This window comes from Oryzias latipes, chromosome 21 (assembly GCF_053564925.1).
Source record: "Oryzias latipes strain Hd-rR chromosome 21, Olatipes_Hd-rR_3.1".
NCBI lineage: Eukaryota > Metazoa > Chordata > Actinopteri > Beloniformes > Adrianichthyidae > Oryzias > Oryzias latipes.
In genome coordinates, this window is record NC_136257.1 from 23,623,028 (window position 1) to 23,641,475 (window position 18,448).

Below are 18,448 nucleotides of genomic sequence, written 5' to 3' on the forward strand. Positions count from 1 at the left end.
CATGAGGAGAAAATGTGGTGTCAGTGCCGCTCCACATGTTTGCCAATTCCTAGCCCTCATGGGTTTGTCCTGCGAGCAGACAGCAGTGGGCAGAGGTTCCTTCCTGCAATAAGCAGATGGTTTGATGTGCTGCGGATGACAGCTCAGACGTGTGGCACACCCAAGAGAGTGTCAGGCTGCTGGCTCATGTGAATCACTGTTTAGTCTCAGCGCCAGGAGAAAATCAAATGTGTCGACCCAGTCGTTCCTAACGAGTCTGACAGCCAGTTGATTGGCATGGTTTCCTTTGCTTTGATTTAGCATAAGTGTCCTCGGTGTGCAGTCTGAGCATCGGCAGTGAGCAGTTGACAGGTGACACACACGTCTGTGTTAGCGTGTGTAAATTCCACAGCGCAGTTCCCAGTGGATTCATGTGTTTATTGATTTTTTTTCTCCCTTTTAAAGTTGGATTAGAGGAACATGACAGGAAAAATAAGTGCTGGTCTGTGGAGAGTATTGGTTTGATATTGGTCCATCAAACCGCATGTCTCTACAACAGTTTATGACAATGAGTGAATGCTTTCATAAAAATGTTGGCATTTCTGAAAAAAACAAACCATCACACACACATTTTTGTTTAAACGCTTATTTTTTATTTGTCTTCAGGAGGAAACTCTGGAATTGTACACATTTCTCTATCTAGACCTAAACAATTCAAAAAGAAAATAAATCGTGATAAATGAAGCCCACAGGCACAGTTGAAGGAAAAATCGAAACTGCATCTGAATGTCCGAGAAGGTTAACCCTAAAGTCACATACGATGCTTTGAAAGACACAGAAATGCAGCGAAACCAAGAAGATGAAACATGTGTGAGAAAAAAGTGATTGAAGTTTCCTACAACATTTATGATTTAGACACAATAAAAAAAAAAAAAAAAAAAAAAAAGACTTCAAATTGGTTTCTTTTGAACACTAAAGGCCAACAGGGTATTTCATCAGTGGGATTTATTACCAGAAGAAAGAGATTAATACAGATTGAAAAACTGAGCTAATGGCACAAAGTCGTTGAAAAAAAATAGATGTGCCATATTTGGGGATGGAAAAAGTTACGAGGAAGTCGAGTTTGAGTTTAGTCTCTTCTGCCCCGGCCGGCCTTCAGCCAGGACACAAACTCCTTTGCTGCCTGGTCCTGCAAGTAGGAGCTGACATCGCTGGTGTAGGTGCCGTCCGCATGACGCCTGAATAAACTGCTGAAGAAACACCCAGAATATATGTCAACAGTTGACGTCAAACCAATCTCTTAACCACTTCATGCCTGAATTCATCTCCGATTGTATAAAAAAATATATTCTTCAATGTTTTTTCCATTCAAGGTGATGCTAAATTAAGTGGAGTTCTGGATTAAATGGGCCATATTATCAAACATACGGCGTGGAGGGGTTAAATCCTACATTAAGCGTTGATACCCTCTATGCTTCAGCATTACATTTACGTCAAACAAAGCCTATTAGTGTAAAACACTTCAAAGTTAGAGTAACCTAAGAGAAAATAGACACTCACCCATTCCTTTTAGAATTTTTCAGCCACTGAACAAAGTCGTGGGCTCTTCTTGTCTCCAGGTATTTGCTGTAGTCGTTGGAAAACGTCCCCTCCGAGTGCCTCTTCATGTTTGGGGGCTCGCTGAGATCACTGAACATCGAATTTTCATTCATTAACCTAAAATCACACAATATGAAAACAACTGAGTACACTTGGAAAAATAACCTTTGAGTCTAAGCTTCACAATCTGCTGTTAAAGTCTAGTAACAATAATAACAAAAAACATTAAAAATAATTCATTTTTACTTTCTCTGGACATAAATGTTAAGCCGATCAATACACAATTATAAGACGTATAAAGAAAATAAAAACAAAATAGAAAAAAAGTATTTCAAACAAAAACTTAAGCTGTTAAGAAGGTTAAAAGTATCAGTTGTCAATCAACAAGTTTCAGCGAAACATCAAATCCCCTCTGAACACACTTTCTGCAGCTAACATCTGTTTTAAAAATCAAAACAATCAAAACGTTTATTTCACAAGTTATAATGTAGTAATCCTCCAAGAAAAATGACATCAGAGGAAAGACAGAAAAAATATATAAAAGTTGAGCTTACACAGAATTTCCATCCGCGTCCTGATCAGGCACCTGCCAGCTGCTTTGGATGAGGATGAGGAGCAGAAGTCCAGCAAGAGACTGAGCTGTTTTCATTGTTTGAGCCTCTTTGGATAAACACAGACCTTGAGGATAAGTACGTTTCTATGTTTAAATACATGTTTTTTAGAAACAAAAATCTTACCTGTGCTCCTTTTGAGTCGAGTGTTTGACACAAGAATTTGCTGCGTGCTGATTGGTGCTCTTCCTCTTCCCTGTGGCTTCTGAAGCTGTTTCATGGTCTCTCAGTGATCTGCTCAGTCTTATATAGCAGAGCTGAAGAGTGGTCTCCCAGGTGACTCCCCCTTTACCAAAACCTCAGCAGATCCTTGGCTACACTCAACATATTAGTCAGCATCTGGCTGGTTCTCCTGATCGTATTTAACCTTGCTTAAAAAAAGCAGCCTAACTGCTCTTTTCATTTATTTTTAATGACATTTGCTCAATTTTTTGGCCATCTTTCTACCTGAAACTAGTTTTAGAGATGGATTATTTAAAAAAAAAAAAAAACCTCACTCCTCAAAGTATTTACTAATTTTTTTTTTTTTGGCAAGAAAAATTTCCCTTTGTTTATTTTGATCATTTTCGTTTATTGTTTTTTTACTAAGAATTTTTGCTATTTAGCAGATATGAAAATTTCAGTTAAAGAACAATTTTAACAATCTTTAATGTAGCTGCAGTACAAATGACACCACGACAAAACAAATCAGTGCAGTGTTATTCATCCACCAAAAACTTCCACTTTTTTGTACAAAATATGTTACCTACAGATGCATGCAATGGCTTTATTTCTAAAAACCACAAATTTAGATGTAATTCCACATAAACTGCAACTGTATGCCTATATCAACAGTAACGTCTGTGTGGCATGTAAAATACACTGAAATTTCTTTTTACAAAAATAAAAAAAATGTTGGGAATATTTACTATAAATGCTGACATTTTCTTTCCCATTTCAGTTGACATTTACAAGGCATTTCTGCAAAAAGTGACTCATGTGGTTGAATGCGTGATAGCGGGCAGATCCTGAGAGAGAATGGTCCCTGTCAGTGTACCACTGAAATGAACAAGACAACAAGTTCAGCTTGTTGATGGCGTGATCAGATTGCCTGATACGTGAACAACTGTCCACATTTGAAATCACACATTTCTTGCATGAAAGGTTTTTTCCATTTGAAATAAATCAACACCCTCAAGGTCAATATTAATCCCACTTCCCAGAGCCAATATTTACCATCGCCTCAAAGTCCACTTGCTCATCCACCAGGGCTTTGGAGATTTGTGCGGCCTGCTGGAAATGGACGTTGTCTACAGGAAGGACAGCGCTTTAGACTACGTGACTGAACGCTAAAGCTCAGGTTTCTCTCAAAGCAAACATGGTTCATTTATGGACACATTTAGAGAATAACCAGGTAGCATGGTGGGAAATGAAGCAGACACTTGTTTCAATCAAAAAACCTAAATGAGTGGAAGAAATGATGAAACGTACCATCTGCTGTGCCATGAACCAACAGGAAGTCAACCTTTGTGAAGTTCTTGGCTCTGGATGTAACAGTGGAATTCTTCCAAGCCAAAAATAAATAAATAAATATCCATAAAGTCTGCAGACTGTTTTAGAATTTTTCTGTGTTTTTGACAACTGTGTTTGGATCGACACTCACTTTATAATTGTCAGGATTCTCCTCTGGCTTGCCCATGTAGCGTTCAGTGTAAACAGCATCTAAAAAACAAAGGTTAATAAAGTAGTTGTGTGGTGTGTTACTTACAGAAAGAGAAACTAGATCTTTTTTTTTCAATGAAGAGATTCTTCATACAGAGATTTAAAAGTTTAATTTACGTAACTTTAAATCCCTAAGCCACTAAGATCATCTTTTGTTCTTTTGTAAAAGTGTCCCCAGTAGTCTTTGAATTATGATTGTAACATGTTTAGGCAAAATCAAGAAATCTGTGTCTTTTTCTAGGACATAGTTTCTTACAGAGCAGCAGTAGCTCAATAGAAATTCATCTCTGTCCCCCTGGTGGTGAATTTACTCATAAGGATAAAGTTACTGACCCAGAAGGCAGATTTGTAATTATTAATATATCCATTCAGAATAAGGACCTTTGCATGGCCCGAATGTTGACAACTCTTCCTTTTTTCACAGATTCTTCACCTCACTATTGGTTCACTCTGACTCCACAATCATTATAGGAGGAGATGTCAATCTGATTCTGGATCCTGAACTTGACAGACTCAGCACAGCAGCACACCAACGCACATGGCGGTCTACAAGTATTCTAAAGCAGTACATGAATGATCTGGGTCTCTGCAACGCTTGGCGCTCATGTCATCCAAACACTAAAGGTTCACCTTTTTTTCTCCGTTTCACCACTCACACCCTCGTTTAGACTATTTATTAGTCAGTTAATCTCTTTTAAAAGATATTAAAAGTTCCAGCATTCATCCAATCATTATCAGTGATGATGCACCAGTTTCTGTTAATATTTCTAGGGAACTATCCACACCCTCAGGTACATCCTGGAGGTTTAATACATCTCTGCTAAAACACCAAGAATTTATTCAATTCTGTAAAAAAGAGTGGGCAACCTTCTTAGACTTCAACAATACTCCAGACATCCCACCGTGCGTTCTTTGGGAAACAGCAAAAGCAGTAATGAGAGGGGAAATCATTTCTTACTCAACTCATAAAAACGCAAAGAGAAAGCAGATTTATTAGAATTAGAAAATAAAATCAAAACTCTGGAGGCTGCTTGTGCTGCTTCTGCACAGGAACACATTCTGGGAGATCTGAAAACATTAAAATTGCAGTTAAATGACATCATTAATAAACAAACACAATTTCCAATACAAAGACTTGAAAGATTTGAAAACTCAAATAGATCGGCAAATTTCTAGCTTAAAATTAATACAGAAAAATCAACAATCACATCTATTATGGACCAAACAGGAAATGTCACTCACCACCCGGTCAAAATTAATAATGTGTTTAAAGACTTTTGTAAAAACGTATACACATCACAGATCAATCCATCAGAGCGAAGTATTGACTCATTTCTTAATAATGTAAACCTACCCAGGTTAAATGAGGATCAAATCACAAACTTAGACTCACCACACTCATTGTCTGAACTCCATGGAGCTCTGTTACTTATGCCTAATGGCAAAGCACCAGGGCCTGACAGCTTTCCTGCTGAGTTTTATAAAAAATTTTGGGAACAGCTGGCACCAACGTTTTATAAAACGGTCACATTTATCAATGAAAGCCAATCACTACCACCTAATATGAACTCAGCCAACATAATTCTTCTTCTAAAATCAGACAAAGATCTCACTAGTCCTTCAAGCTATCGCCCCATTTCTTTAATCAATGCAGATGTAACAATTGTCTGCAAAGCACTAGCACAGAGAATAGAAAAAAATCACTCCTTACATATTTAACCTTGATCAAACTGTATTCATCAAAGACAGACACTTGGATGACAATGTGCGCAGACTTGTTAAAATAATAGACTTTATCACTATTAAAAACCAGGAAATGACTATACTGTCGCTGGATGCTGAAAAAGCTTTTGACAGAGTAAATTGGAAGTTCCTCATCGCTGCCCTCCATAAGTTTGGGTTTGGAGAATCATTCCTCAATTGGATTAAAATATTACATCACAACCCCAATGCATCAGTCAGAACTAATAGACAGACTTCTAACAGTTTTTTTCTTGAAAGAGGAAGCAGGCAGGGTAACCCACTCTCTCCCTCTCTTTTTGCTATATTTATGGAGCCTCTAGCTGCATCAATAAGACAGAATGAGAGCATTAAAGCAATTAAAACCAAACACAGCCATCATAAAATTAGTCTATATGCAGATGACATATTACTGTTTTTAACCCTTGTGCTATCCTAGGCACTTTACCATTGGGAGTTGGGTCATCTAGACCCACTAGACCAGGGGTCGGCAACCCATGGCTCCGGAGCCACATGTGGCTCTTTCATCCTTCTGTTGTGGCTCCCTGTGACTTCGGAAAATAATGAGTATTTTATAATAATTAAATTTAATTTTAGTTTGTTCATCTTCTGGCTCTGTACGAAGCGCGTACCACATCAAAACCAGCTTCCTAAATGAGCTCGTATTTATCAGGCGAGAACTGCAGAGCTGATAGCAGGAGGACACACGCGGTCCGGAGTGATCTTCTGCCGGGAACTTGATGTGCCGTGGGGCAGAGAGAAACTTTCTGATGACTGAGAGTTTGCGCCAGTTCCAGCCCAAAAGTCATCTGAAAACCGCGAGACCCAGTCAAAAACCGCCCAACACAGCTTTTGTTGATGTTTTTTTTCCGTACTGGACTGATTTAGCAAAATAAAAGATTTTTCTAAATAAAAGAAAGTTCAGACTAATAATAAAATGTGTACAATATTGAATGTTTCTTTAGCAGGCCGCCTTCTTCCATTCATTTGCTTAACCCGCTCTATCCCCGCTATAACCTGCGTCCGGCTCTTTCATCCTTGTGCGGCGCTGGAGCGCCCCGACTATCGTATTTTGCGCTCTCTGTGTGGGACACACTGAGGAGCACGGGGAAACCAACTCTCAGCTGCAGAGGATTTGAACAGGTGAACAGGTAGAGAGGAAAAGCAGGTAAAGAGGCAGAGGAGGGGCTTTGGCTTTAAACTCTGTCAGAGAGATGAAAACACGGGCGTCAGATTGAGACGCAGCTTTCCCTGCGGGAGTTGAAGCAGAGACTTTCTCTGAAATGATTTTATGAACTCAAACATGGAAACATGATTACCAAGTAGAACTCTTCAAAATAATAAACCTGATCTCCACATTCTCCGTGTCTACCATGCATTGAAAAACACATCGCTCCATGCAGCGATCAGACCAGAACTAATAGTTCCTCACAACGCGACCGCGGTATCATCCTTTTAAGAACACAATGTGCATTTGCAGTGATGTATGTTTCAGAGGATGTCCGATTGGCCAATCTACATGTCAATCAAGTCCTGTACTTCTCAGTGGGGATTTTGATTGGCTGGTGGATTTTTAAGAAGTACTTTTTTTATCTTTTCTGGCCCGTGATCTACACTCATGTCCTTGAAAATCGACGTAATGAGCACCCTTGATATAATATATACATGCACAATATATATAATGATGTCAAACGGGTTGTGGCTCCGGGTGCTTTCTTTTCATTAGGGGCGGTCCCAAATGGCTCTTTGAGTAAAAAAGGTTGCCGACCCCTGCACTAGACAGTGCGGTGAACCTTTTTTCTTCAATGATTTGTGATCTTTACTGGTGTCCATAGATTACATGAAATCTTTCCACCTTTATTCACCTTTGTCATGGTAGGGATAACACGTCAATGTAAGGTTGGGGTCATCTAAGATAGCACAAGGGTTAAATAATTCACGTTCTGTAAATGAAACAGCAACAATTATTAATGAATTCTCCTCCATATCAGACAACTCAATTAAATGTAATAAATCTGTTTTATTATCACTGAACAGTAATGTGGAGCAAAGACTCACAATACCAGTCAAGTCAGGGAATATCAAATATCTAGGTATTTATTTTTCCCCTAAATTATCAGAATTGGTGCTGCTAAATCACATCCCATTACTGAAACGCATACAGGACGATCTAACCCGCTGGGTCAAATTGCCTCTGTCCCTCATGGGCAAGGTGGCCACGGTTAAAATGAAAATCTTACCCAAAGTTAATTATCTCTTCTCAATGATCCCCACTAAAACCGCCATTAAAATGGTTCAAAACTTTAGACTCATCCATATCAAGCTTTTTATGGAACAATAAACACGCAAAAATTAGTCTAAAAATTTTAAAAATCTGTAACAAGCTGTGAAGGCTTAGAATTACATAACGTCTACAAGTACTTTCTTGCCAATAGATTACAATACATCTTAAAATGGTTAAAAAATAATCCAGAAACCAACTCATGGTTGGACTTGGAACAGGCATTGTGTGGAAAGATCAACCTGTCAGATCTACCGCTTATACCAAACATTTAAAAACCAGGACTGTTTCCAAAGTATTAATATAAACACCACTTTAAAAGCCTGGTGGGAATTTCCCAAAATATCAAACTCTTCAACTCAACCGTGCAAAATAACAGCCATCTGGAACAACCCGGACATCCTTCTAAAAAAAAAAAAAGCAGGGGGTGTAACACTACTAGAGCACGCAATTATTGAAAGAAGATTCATAACACCCCAGGAACTTCAAGACAAACATGGAATAAATAACTTCTTGGAATATCAGCAGCTTAAGTCTATTATCACTAAAACGTTTAAATACAAAGACAATGAAGCCACCAGAGGTAGTTACCTCTATGATTAATTTTTCAATGAATAAAATTCTCTCCAAAATATACAAACTATTATGCAACTTAGGTAATAATATTTCACTCCGTTAGTCAGGGGGTCGGGTCCGGTGCCTGGGTGCGGCAGGCTGGGGTGCTGCGCGGTCTTCCGGGCTCGGGTGTGTGTGATGGGGGGGGTTGAGTGGGTGTCTGGCTTGGCTTGGGGGGGTGGTCTTTTTGCCTGTGCTGGGGGGTGGGGGGTTGGTGGGGAGCCCTGCTCGGGGGGGGGGTTCAGCGGCGCTGGATGGGCTGCCCATCTGCACCCGGGGCTGGGATCACTATCGGCACGGGACCCTGGGGGTTTGATGGGTCGAGTTCTCCGCTGAGGCAATCGGCGGTAGCCCCGGCTTGTTTGCTGCCTTGGTCCCGTCGAGGCCTGACCAGAACTCTCCCAGGGGCAGCGCCTGGGGGCTGGGGCCTGGGCTTGCTCCGGGGGGCAGCGCTTTCTCCTCTCTCTCTGTGTGGGGTGGGTGGTGTGGGGCCTGGGGGGTCGGCGCTTTGGGGGATGGGACCCCTGGGCTGGGACCCCTGGGCTGAGGGGACCTATGCTGGGGGGGGGCTGTTTGACCACCGGGGGACAGTCTACCAGCTGTTTCGACTTACCATCTTCCTCATATAATCTCTTATTAGGGTGATGGGGGGGGGGGGGGGGGGGGGGGGGGGGTCAGCCTGCAATGCACCTTGGGGGTAGGAGTTACTTTGGAGTGGTCCCCCTCCCATGGTTGTCCCCCCTCTTGGTATTATTTGCACCTTAGACATGTAGGGCCCTTGGTGGGGAGGGTGATTGAGGGGGAGTGACCAGGACATGTCCTCTCAGTGCCCTACCCGGCAATTTTAACTGCACCCCTTAATACACAAACCCTGTCGGCCCTGGCCTGGGTGGTGGATGTGATCACCCGGGGGGGCGGTTGTTCTCTATTTGCTGGCGTACGGATTTGGATGGCTGGACACTCTCCCTCCTTCTTTTTACATTCCATCATCCATTTTAGAAGAACATAAACACTCACTTGAGCACAGGTGTTAGCTCACCTTTGCACAAATATTTTGTGTGATTGAATGAATTGTTTCACACTAGTTGGCTTGAAGGCATAAGTATGCATGTGGAAACAGTATTTGTGTTGTGTACATGTTGAAATGTGAACATTTTGGGAGCCAAAAGGTGTGTTTATAACATTTGAGTGTGTATGTGGACAGGCCCCGCCCTTATAGAGTTGTATTACATCTGAACCTCACTATACTAAGTATAACCATCTAGAAACTTGTTGCTTTATGCTGCCTTATGGTTTTACCCCCCCCCCCCCCCCTTTTTATAATCACCCTTCTATCCCCCCCTCTCTACTATCCCTCTCTCTCCTTCCCTCCTTTCCTTTTCTTTCCGGTCCCACACAAAAGATTTTCAAGTATGACTAAAATGAATAAAGTTTGGCCTCGATTACAAAAGGGGTTTATTCAGACATACCTATGGTTTGTCAGAAGATTCATAACCCCTTTTTTTTAAAGTAAAATATGTCCAACGCAAGAGGCCTTCAGCTCTCATCTGTTTGCCCAGCTGTTGGACAGGACAAGTAAAAAAAAAAAAAAAAGAAATTCATCTCTGAGTTGTGGGTGAGACTGTTGGCGTAGAGCAACCCCACCTCCCTTTCCCTTCCAGTTGCTGAGAGCTCTTTGTTTACACGTTCTCCTACTAGCTTACAGCCCTTCACACCCCTAACCTTTAACACACCTTAGAGCCTTTATGCTGCAGCTAGGCAGCAACACGCTGTTACAGGTATTTGTGAGGAAATCAAGTATAAACATAAAGGTTACAAAAGTCCAAAGTATCGTTTTTTAAGAAAATGTTCAGCCCTTTTCAAAACCTTCCCAAAAGCCTTTTGAAGATTCTCCAGGCTCTTATTTTAAGTCAACCAATTTTTTTTTTCAATCATTTCCACAGATCTTCAGGTTTTGTTCACAGGAATTGACCTTTGAAGCATCAAGAAAAATGCCACAAATAACACAAAAGCTGCTAAATCTGATGACCTATTAAAATGTCTTCAGACTTTAAATCAGTTCTTTACATTATAAGGATAATTCTCCACTCACCATAATATTGCCAGTTGGCCACTGGTGCAACTGCAATCCCACACTTGAAGAGCCCAGTTCCAGCACCCAAGGCCAATGAGGCAACGTATCCACCGTAAGACTAATGAATTACATTAGCAGATGTAAGAAAACTGTTTAAAAGCTATAAACAAAGACATAAAATAGCAGGGCAAGAGAAACCTACCCAGCCCCAAATTGCAATTCTTTTTGTGTCAATAAAACCCATGTCAATGAATTTCCTGCAACGCAGAAGTTAACAATTATTTGACAAACACCCCCAAAAACACTTGGAGATCTGAGTCATCTAAGATCTTATAAATCCCAAAAGTCCAAACGCCTTACCTTATAGCTGCTATCTGATCTTCAACTTCATATGTGCCGAGCCGCCTGTAGATTGCATGCATTATTTCATCACCTTGGTAACCGCTTCCCCTTCCATCGAAACTTGCAACGATGATCCCATGAGAAGAGGACAGGTACGAGCCCCAGTTAAGCTTGAAATTGTAGCTAACACTCTGACTGCTTGGGCCACCGTAACTGAAAGGTACAAGATCATTGAGCGCGAAGGGTTTCCACTACTAGTTTCTACTTCACATGCTGGGACAAAGTTCACTTACACGTCTATAAGAAGTGGATATTTTTTGGACTTCTTGAAACCTGGGGGTAGCATCATTTGGTACCAAAGATCTGTTGGTAAAAGTAAAAAAAAGCATTCTATTCTAAGGTTTAATTCAGTTTACATCGTGTGTATAAACATGGAATGTAATATAATAAAAGTGAGGATAAAGGTCATATATAATTAGCATGAATGTAAAGTAACAACATCTCCAGGAACCAGCTGTGTTATTACACAGTCTATATGCTGTCTTTTGCACACAAACTGTTATTTGTATATTTTTACAGATTGTTTAGAAAATGTAAGCAAATGTTTTCAGTTTAATCCTAAAATGGTGAAGTATAAAAAAAGAGACAAAGATCTGACAGATTTGGATTTTTAGTTCCATGCTCAACTGTTGTCTTCTCACCAAATCCTGACACTTTTAGAGTTCCATATTTCATGGTTGGCATGTGGAATCCAGAGAGAAGGTTTTTCAAATCCGTGTTGTCTTCAAGAATAGACAGCTCTGAATCAAAAATAAAGAAGTATATTACAATTAATTTAAGACAAAACAGACGTTTCTCTCTAAAGGTTGATCATTAAGTTTTCACAAAAACATTTACCATATTTTTCTACAATCTGCTGTTAAATATAAGCATATGTCCTTTTGATTTATGTAACTAATACTTGTCACCTTTTGATATATTGTGAAAGTGACCCCAGTGGTCTTTTAATTAAGATTATACCGTTTTTAGCCAAAACCACAACACTGTCATTTTCTAGGACATAGTTTCTGCAGAGCGGGAAGAGTTCATTAGAAATTTGCCTCTGAGGTGTGGGCGGGACCGATGGTGGGGATCAAGATTCCAAACCTTTAATTCATGTGAGAAAAACAGAAAGCCAAGTGTGTACCTCTAGGTGCACCTGAGCCCCTGTTGTCCACGAGTGTATATAAAGGCGGTCCAGGTCCTGACAGAAAAGAAAAAACAAACCAACACTCGCAAATACAAGTTGATTCCACTTCATCTCTTCTGCATGAAATTAGACAGGGCTGTTCAAGCTCCTATTCTTGTGCACAGATGTTCCCCCTTACATGGGTGAGTTATTGCTTAGGAGAACAAGAAGAAGGTTAACTGACCGTAGCAGTCCATCCGGTAGAAAGAGGCATCAAAGCTGAAGTAAGCTGAGTTGTGCTGACACCTGTCCTCATCCAAGTCACAGGTGAGGCACTGGGTGTCTGAATGGCTGCTTCCAATCAAAACTCTGAGGAGCAAAATGACCTCTGAGGTAAATTTGATTATTATAAGCTTTTGCTAATGTGTTTGTGAGTCTTTCTGAGCACTACGCATCAACCAAAATACTCAAACTTACTTGTAGAGATTTCTCTTGACTGGCACTCCTTGGTGCTGATTACTCACAAAGTATCTGTAAACCAAAAAAGTTCAACGATCTAATTTTCTTAATATTTCATAACTGCATGGTTTCGTCACTTACATGGCATCATTTGTTAGCTTGCATATGTAAATAACCTCCCATTTCCCAGAGGTGATGGCTGTTGTTTTGCCCTTCAGAAAAAAAACACCTTGAGTTATTAAGAACAAAAGAAACAAATAGTTAAATTTTGCAACTGGTATAGAGAATACTTACATCTTTCACAAGATGAATATGTTTGTAGCCCTTATCATCGCTCATGACTTTGTAGAAGCTGATCTTATCTTCAGCAAAGAAGAGGGGCAGGGGTCCATACTACAAATAAAATCCAAAACGTTCTCACGTGTTGGTACGTTGACTTGGTACTGATAGCTTAGATTTTATTTGTATAAAACTTACACGCCCCACCCAGCCCGTCCTGCTAGTTTGCTCAAATTCCTGCAGAAGGCAAAAATATTTATTAGCTATGAAATATATAATCCTTTAGAGACCCACTCCGATCATCTTTTGATGTATTTTAAGAGTGTTCCCCATGGTTTTTTAAGTATGATTATCAGTTTTTGGCCAAAATAATAATAAAAAAACCTGTGTGGTTTTCTAGGACATAGTTTCTGCAGAGTGGCAGGAGTTCTTTAGAAATTTGCCTCTGCATTGTGGGCGGGGCCATTGACATTGACTTCCAAAGGGCATTTTATTGTCTGCAACTCTAGTAGTGATTCTCAATGATTGGAATAAAGAAATACCCAGAAATTAAATTTTGAGTTTAATTTTCTTAATATGAGTTATACATCATCAGAAGAATGGTCCAAGAACATGCTAAAAAGTGGGTCTTCAAGTTGAACAAAATCCAAAGCAGAAGGGATTTCCGTACTGGACAGGTAGAACTTACACTTACCCGCTTTTCTCTCCAGCTACTTCCATCAAAGTCATAGATCTGTACAACCACATGATTCTGTTTCCTTGTGAGCCACTGCACAGCAATGCGCTCGTCTGTAACCCAGGTCACTGAGCACAAAATGTGATCACTACAGCAAAGGGGGACAGATAGTGACAAGGCCGTCACATGAAGCAGTCCTTAAAGCTCTTATTTTGAAAAATACAGTGCTTGAATGAAAAATACAGACCTGGATGCAATGGAAGTAGGAGGAGCCACCTGCATGGAGGAGGATGGATTTGTGACATTGACCACAAACAGTTTCACTTTGGTAAGATTGGATCCAGCCTAAAAAACAAGCAAATTCATTAAGTTTTACGAAGTTGGAGTAAGAAGACAGAAAATGGCCACAAGCTTCTGGATGTAAACAGATATGTGATGATTTAGTGTTTGCAATGACCTTCTCCTCTGCCATTTTTCCCACGATTGAGCTGTGAGAGTTCAGCTGTGAGACTATTTTAACTTTTTGTTTGGGCTTTAAGACACACAGCAGGCAGAATGACCTGTTTTGGGTAAGACAGCTAACCTATCCTTGAGTCTACTGGTACAGACACTTCGTGCTTTGAGAAAAACCTTTATTTAGTCGTCCTATGCCTGAGACACACCAAACGGAGGAGCTCAAGGTTGTCCACACTTAAAAACAGTATGTGTTCGGATGTCATTTGATTAATTTCTTCAATAACACGTGTTTTAACATTCATACCAAGTTTCAGGAGATTTGCCACATCATGAATAACTGTCGTTTATGATCCCACCTTTGGATAAGGAACAGCCACTGTTTCAGGGTATTGCTCGGATCCGTACCAAGTGTATTCAATTTTCTGAACTTTCGTGTCATTAAATTCTCCGTAGGCCAAGAATTTTCCCGTTGAGGACCACCATATTGCACCATTGGATGCGAACACTTCCTCTGGAAGAATCAGAAACAGAGGTTACACACATGCAAAGCAGAAACCACCAGACGTGAAACATCACTCACCCTCATACACCCAGTCAGGGATGCCATTAAGAATCTCATTCTTCTTGCCGTTCTGAGTAACCTGAACAGCTTTAGTGTTCATGTCAGAGTTTAAATAAATATTGTAGTTTGACACATAGGCCTGTGAACACAAGATTTAGATGTTTGTGAAAAAACTGGCTGTAGAAATAGAAAATTAAACTATTTTATTTACATTTTAGACAGTTCTCAAGTTAGGAAAACACACCACAGTGCAACAAAACACGGTATAATGCTTACAAATTGGCTTCCTGTGGACGCCCAGGTAAAGTACTGCACTTCAGAAGGAAGACTGACTGTTGTAACAAATGTTCTGCAATAAAATGGTAAAAAAAAGAAGTAAAAAAAAACTAGAGAAAAATCAACAATAAAATGGTGGTTAAACAGGAAAAATTCAGATTTTTACTTTTACAGAGAAGCTGCCTGTAAATACAGGCTAACAGCATTGGTGCTAAAAAGAGCATCGGATTCATCTTTTGACCCTTTTCCTTCACTGGAAAATACACGTGACCAGAAAATGACTGAGGTGAAAAATAGCGATAATCAAGATAAAAAAAGAGAGAACAGACTTTAATTTGCCAATATAACAATTGCACAATTAAATAAACAAACAAAGTGTAGTATTCATCAAATTCCCTCATCATTTTAGCCACAATGATTGTTTTTTTGCTTTATTATTCCTTTTTATTTGGTCAAATTCAAGTTCATTTTTCAGTCGGCTCAACCATAAAATGGACTAAGTGTAAACACATGTTTACACCCATGTGTTTACAGCTGGGTGCACAGTCAGTGTTCCGTGTTGGTGTTGCATCACAACAGTTTGCGCTTTCACCGCAGGGCTTCGCTGGTAAACTTGCTACTGAAGCAGTCAGTAGACCGTCACTATTTCACAGCAGAACAAAGGAAAACCAATTCTACTTTCCTTGAAGTTTACATTTTCTTCAGTAAGTTAGGTTTGTACCGTTTTTCAGTTTTTACATTTCTTGACAAATCAAATTTTTGCTTTTTTTTAAAATTCATTTCTGGATTTCAGTTTGGGTAAAAACTGATAACATACATTTCATTTTTTTTATTTTTAACATTTGTATGTTCTAAAATTAAACAGACTTTTTATTTCTTGAAAATATCTTATAACATCAGACCTCTAGATAGAAAAGTGGCGTGTCATTTACACAATAATTGTCATCTGTCTGTCTGTCTGTCTGTCTGTCTGTCTGTCTGTCTGTCTGTCTGTCTGTATCTATATCTATCTATATATATAATTTTTTAAGTAAGAAAACATGGCAATGCATTATTCAGCATTTTGAGTTTTGCAAACACAAAAATGTATTAATCTCGTAATATTGGTACACTAATACACACAAAAGACCAGGGCTACTTACGAATTCTCCTTATCATAGATGGAGTATGAGGCTGTGTATGAATGTCTCCAATTCTGTAGCATTTTAAGCACAATTACAACATATCTAATTGTCAATATTTAAAGTTTATCTGCAGTGTCAACACAGATCATCCAGCTGAGGCTTCTCACCTTTGTGTAATTGCTTTCTAAAGCAATGTACTTACGATCCCCAGACAGTAAATACCCAGTGGCCCCTACTTTGTCCTAAAATACAGAATATTATTAGTATAAACCAAAAATTTTTTTGTATTTAGATGAAAAAGCTTCTACATGTATATTACAAAAGTTGAGTTGCTCAAGAAAAGTGTCTCCTTCATTGTTTCAGCGTTGTAGAGGAAGATGTTCCCGTCAGTTGTTTTATGCAAATACTCCTTGTCTGCAACAGAAGGGAGTATCAGATTGCAGGAAGTTGCAGTTACTCAGACAGGACAGGCATTACTGCAGAAATGACTTTTATGAGCATGATACCTGATATCCAGTACAAGTTGTAGGATTTCTTTCGAAAGGTATTGTTGAAGTAATCACCCAGTGTGAAAGGCCTTTTGGTGCCATCAGACTCTGAACAGAAAAGCAAAAAGTACTTTTCCATACATATAATTCATGCATCGACCATATTGGGGAGAAGGTTTTTGGATTATTTTATGTCTACATGAAACTGGATCAGATAGAAAAGTGGGACAGGAAGAGGTGAAGTTCTTACTGCTATAGAAAACAGCTAGGATTGTTATCATAGTGACAGTGACAGCCACTCCTGCCAATATCCATATCACCTTGTTGCAACCCTGGCAAAAAAAAAAAAAAAGGAAAAAGTTACCAACTTCTCTAAAACAACAGCTGAAGTTTGCATTTCTCCATTTTTGATGATGGTCTGAGCCTCTTACATCATTATTTTTAACTATTCATTCTCAAAGAGCAGCTGGTTAATCGTTTACTGACCATGATAATAATGATGATGATGATAGTAAAGTCCCAGTGAGGGTCTCCGTCCAACAATCCCTGACCGCGTTTCGCTCCTTCAACATAAAAGCTGAAAACGCACAAAACCCCGCAACTTTGAACCAAGAACCGCAGAGGGAAAAGAGACCGAAGCTCCTCCGGCTGTCCTTTTGTCCAAGTTTCCTGAACTTGCAGATCCAGTCCGTTCCGCGGAGCAGTTCCAAACTTGCAGGAGCGCTGCGCGCACTTTTGGGAAGTGGCTCCTCAGTGCACAGAGAAGAGGAAAGCAGGAAAAGCCGGAGTCAGCCTTCCTCCAGACCCCGCCGACGCTGGACTCCACTGCACGCTTTAGCAAGGCTATGGCAGGTAAAGTGGATGCATTTCTGTGGAGTTTGTTGGTTATGTGAGGGTGAAGCAGTGGGGCACAGTGGGGATGGGGAAACTTTGGAGCTTTGGTGCAGCAGCTCACATCTGTCATCTAAAGGTAACATTTGGGATTCTACAAAAACACGTGAACTTATTGAGTCTAAAGATACTTTGAAAAAAAAAGTCAAATTGTATTTTTATTATTTCCTTTAATCTGAAATTGATTTTGCAAAATGTATAATACTTTTGTGAAAGCATTCTTTCCTCCTCTCCTATTGTAAAAATGGTTTCAATCAATTTTAATTGTTCTGTCGCATGATTTAATTTTGATCCAGAAAATTTAATTTTTTCTTCCATCTCGTGTTTATTTAAGATCAACGTTATAATAAAATCCCTATTTTAAAAATATCGCCTGTATGAATTAAGTAGGTTGGCATTTTATAACTTTAAAAAAAGTGAAGTAAAGCTTGGAAGCATTTATTTTGTTTGGCACATGACTTTTTGTGTATCACATTTCCCCCTCAGAGATATTGTTCAGCTCTTACAAGAAAAAACAGCTTGAACCATTTTTTAAAAATAAATTTTAAAGTACTTCACATTTTCAGATTTTTTGTACAAAAAATAGAAGGTTTTGCTGCATGTGACAATTCAAATTTACAAAAACAAAACAAAACAATTTTTTTTGACCTTTTTCATTACTAATACATACACTTTAATTAAAAAGTGGCAGTTTGAGTGTTCTTTAAATATTGGCTAATTTGGTAAATGGCTTTCTGTGTTTTTTTTTTGTCTGTTTGCCACCTCTTTAAAGCTTTTTTTGTTTGGTTTTTAATACAAGTAAGACTTTTTAACCTGTTAGAAAGTTTACACAACAAGACGGGTTCAGAAACTTCTGCCCAACTCTTTGCCTTTCTGTTCATCTGCTAATATGAACAGATCTGAGCTCAAATGAAGCAATCTTTGAGTTTAGTAAGCCGCTTATTTAAAAAGTTATGTTAAATACTTTTTTTTTAAGTGCTTACAAAACGTTTTAGGAGATGAAAAATGTAAAAATTACCTTAGTTTGTTGATGAGGATGTACAATTCTGCTGCTGGAGTATTAGGAAAAAACTTTTGGGGTCTTTATGCAAAAAATAAAACATGTAGCGACATACATCTGTTTCAAC

General features: G+C 39.3%; 2 protein-coding genes across 4 annotated transcripts; both read right to left on the bottom strand.

Annotated features, from left to right (window-relative positions):
* Positions 1-609: 609 nt before the first annotated feature.
* gcgb (glucagon b) lies at positions 610-2,765 on the bottom strand. Of its 2 annotated transcripts, none has more exons than XM_020713102.3 (4): positions 2,316-2,765; positions 2,133-2,238; positions 1,540-1,695; positions 610-1,229 (listed from the first exon to the last, which is right to left on the bottom strand). In XM_020713102.3, exons 1-4 carry the CDS (start codon positions 2,407-2,409, stop codon positions 1,109-1,111), a joined length of 477 nt encoding a protein of 158 aa, XP_020568761.1. In that variant the 5' UTR covers positions 2,410-2,765; the 3' UTR covers positions 610-1,108. The 2 variants fall into 2 exon arrangements, with proteins under 2 accessions (XP_020568761.1, XP_011488036.1); XM_011489734.4 differs by having other exon boundaries at positions 963-1,226; positions 2,316-2,545.
* fap (fibroblast activation protein, alpha) lies at positions 2,736-17,375 on the bottom strand. Of its 2 annotated transcripts, none has more exons than XM_011489737.4 (26): positions 16,917-17,375; positions 16,681-16,762; positions 16,449-16,538; positions 16,262-16,356; positions 16,110-16,184; positions 15,961-16,013; positions 14,819-14,891; positions 14,561-14,681; positions 14,337-14,491; positions 13,772-13,869; positions 13,543-13,672; positions 13,047-13,085; positions 12,864-12,962; positions 12,711-12,781; positions 12,588-12,641; positions 12,355-12,479; positions 12,129-12,185; positions 11,644-11,742; positions 11,236-11,305; positions 10,961-11,155; positions 10,803-10,857; positions 10,619-10,718; positions 3,832-3,890; positions 3,660-3,732; positions 3,405-3,478; positions 2,736-3,227 (listed from the first exon to the last, which is right to left on the bottom strand). In XM_011489737.4, exons 1-26 carry the CDS (start codon positions 16,917-16,919, stop codon positions 3,126-3,128), a joined length of 2,247 nt encoding a protein of 748 aa, XP_011488039.1. In that variant the 5' UTR covers positions 16,920-17,375; the 3' UTR covers positions 2,736-3,125. The 2 variants fall into 2 exon arrangements, with proteins under 2 accessions (XP_011488039.1, XP_078795414.1); XM_078939288.1 differs by having other exon boundaries at positions 3,660-3,740; positions 3,831-3,890.
* Positions 17,376-18,448: the final 1,073 nt, after the last annotated feature.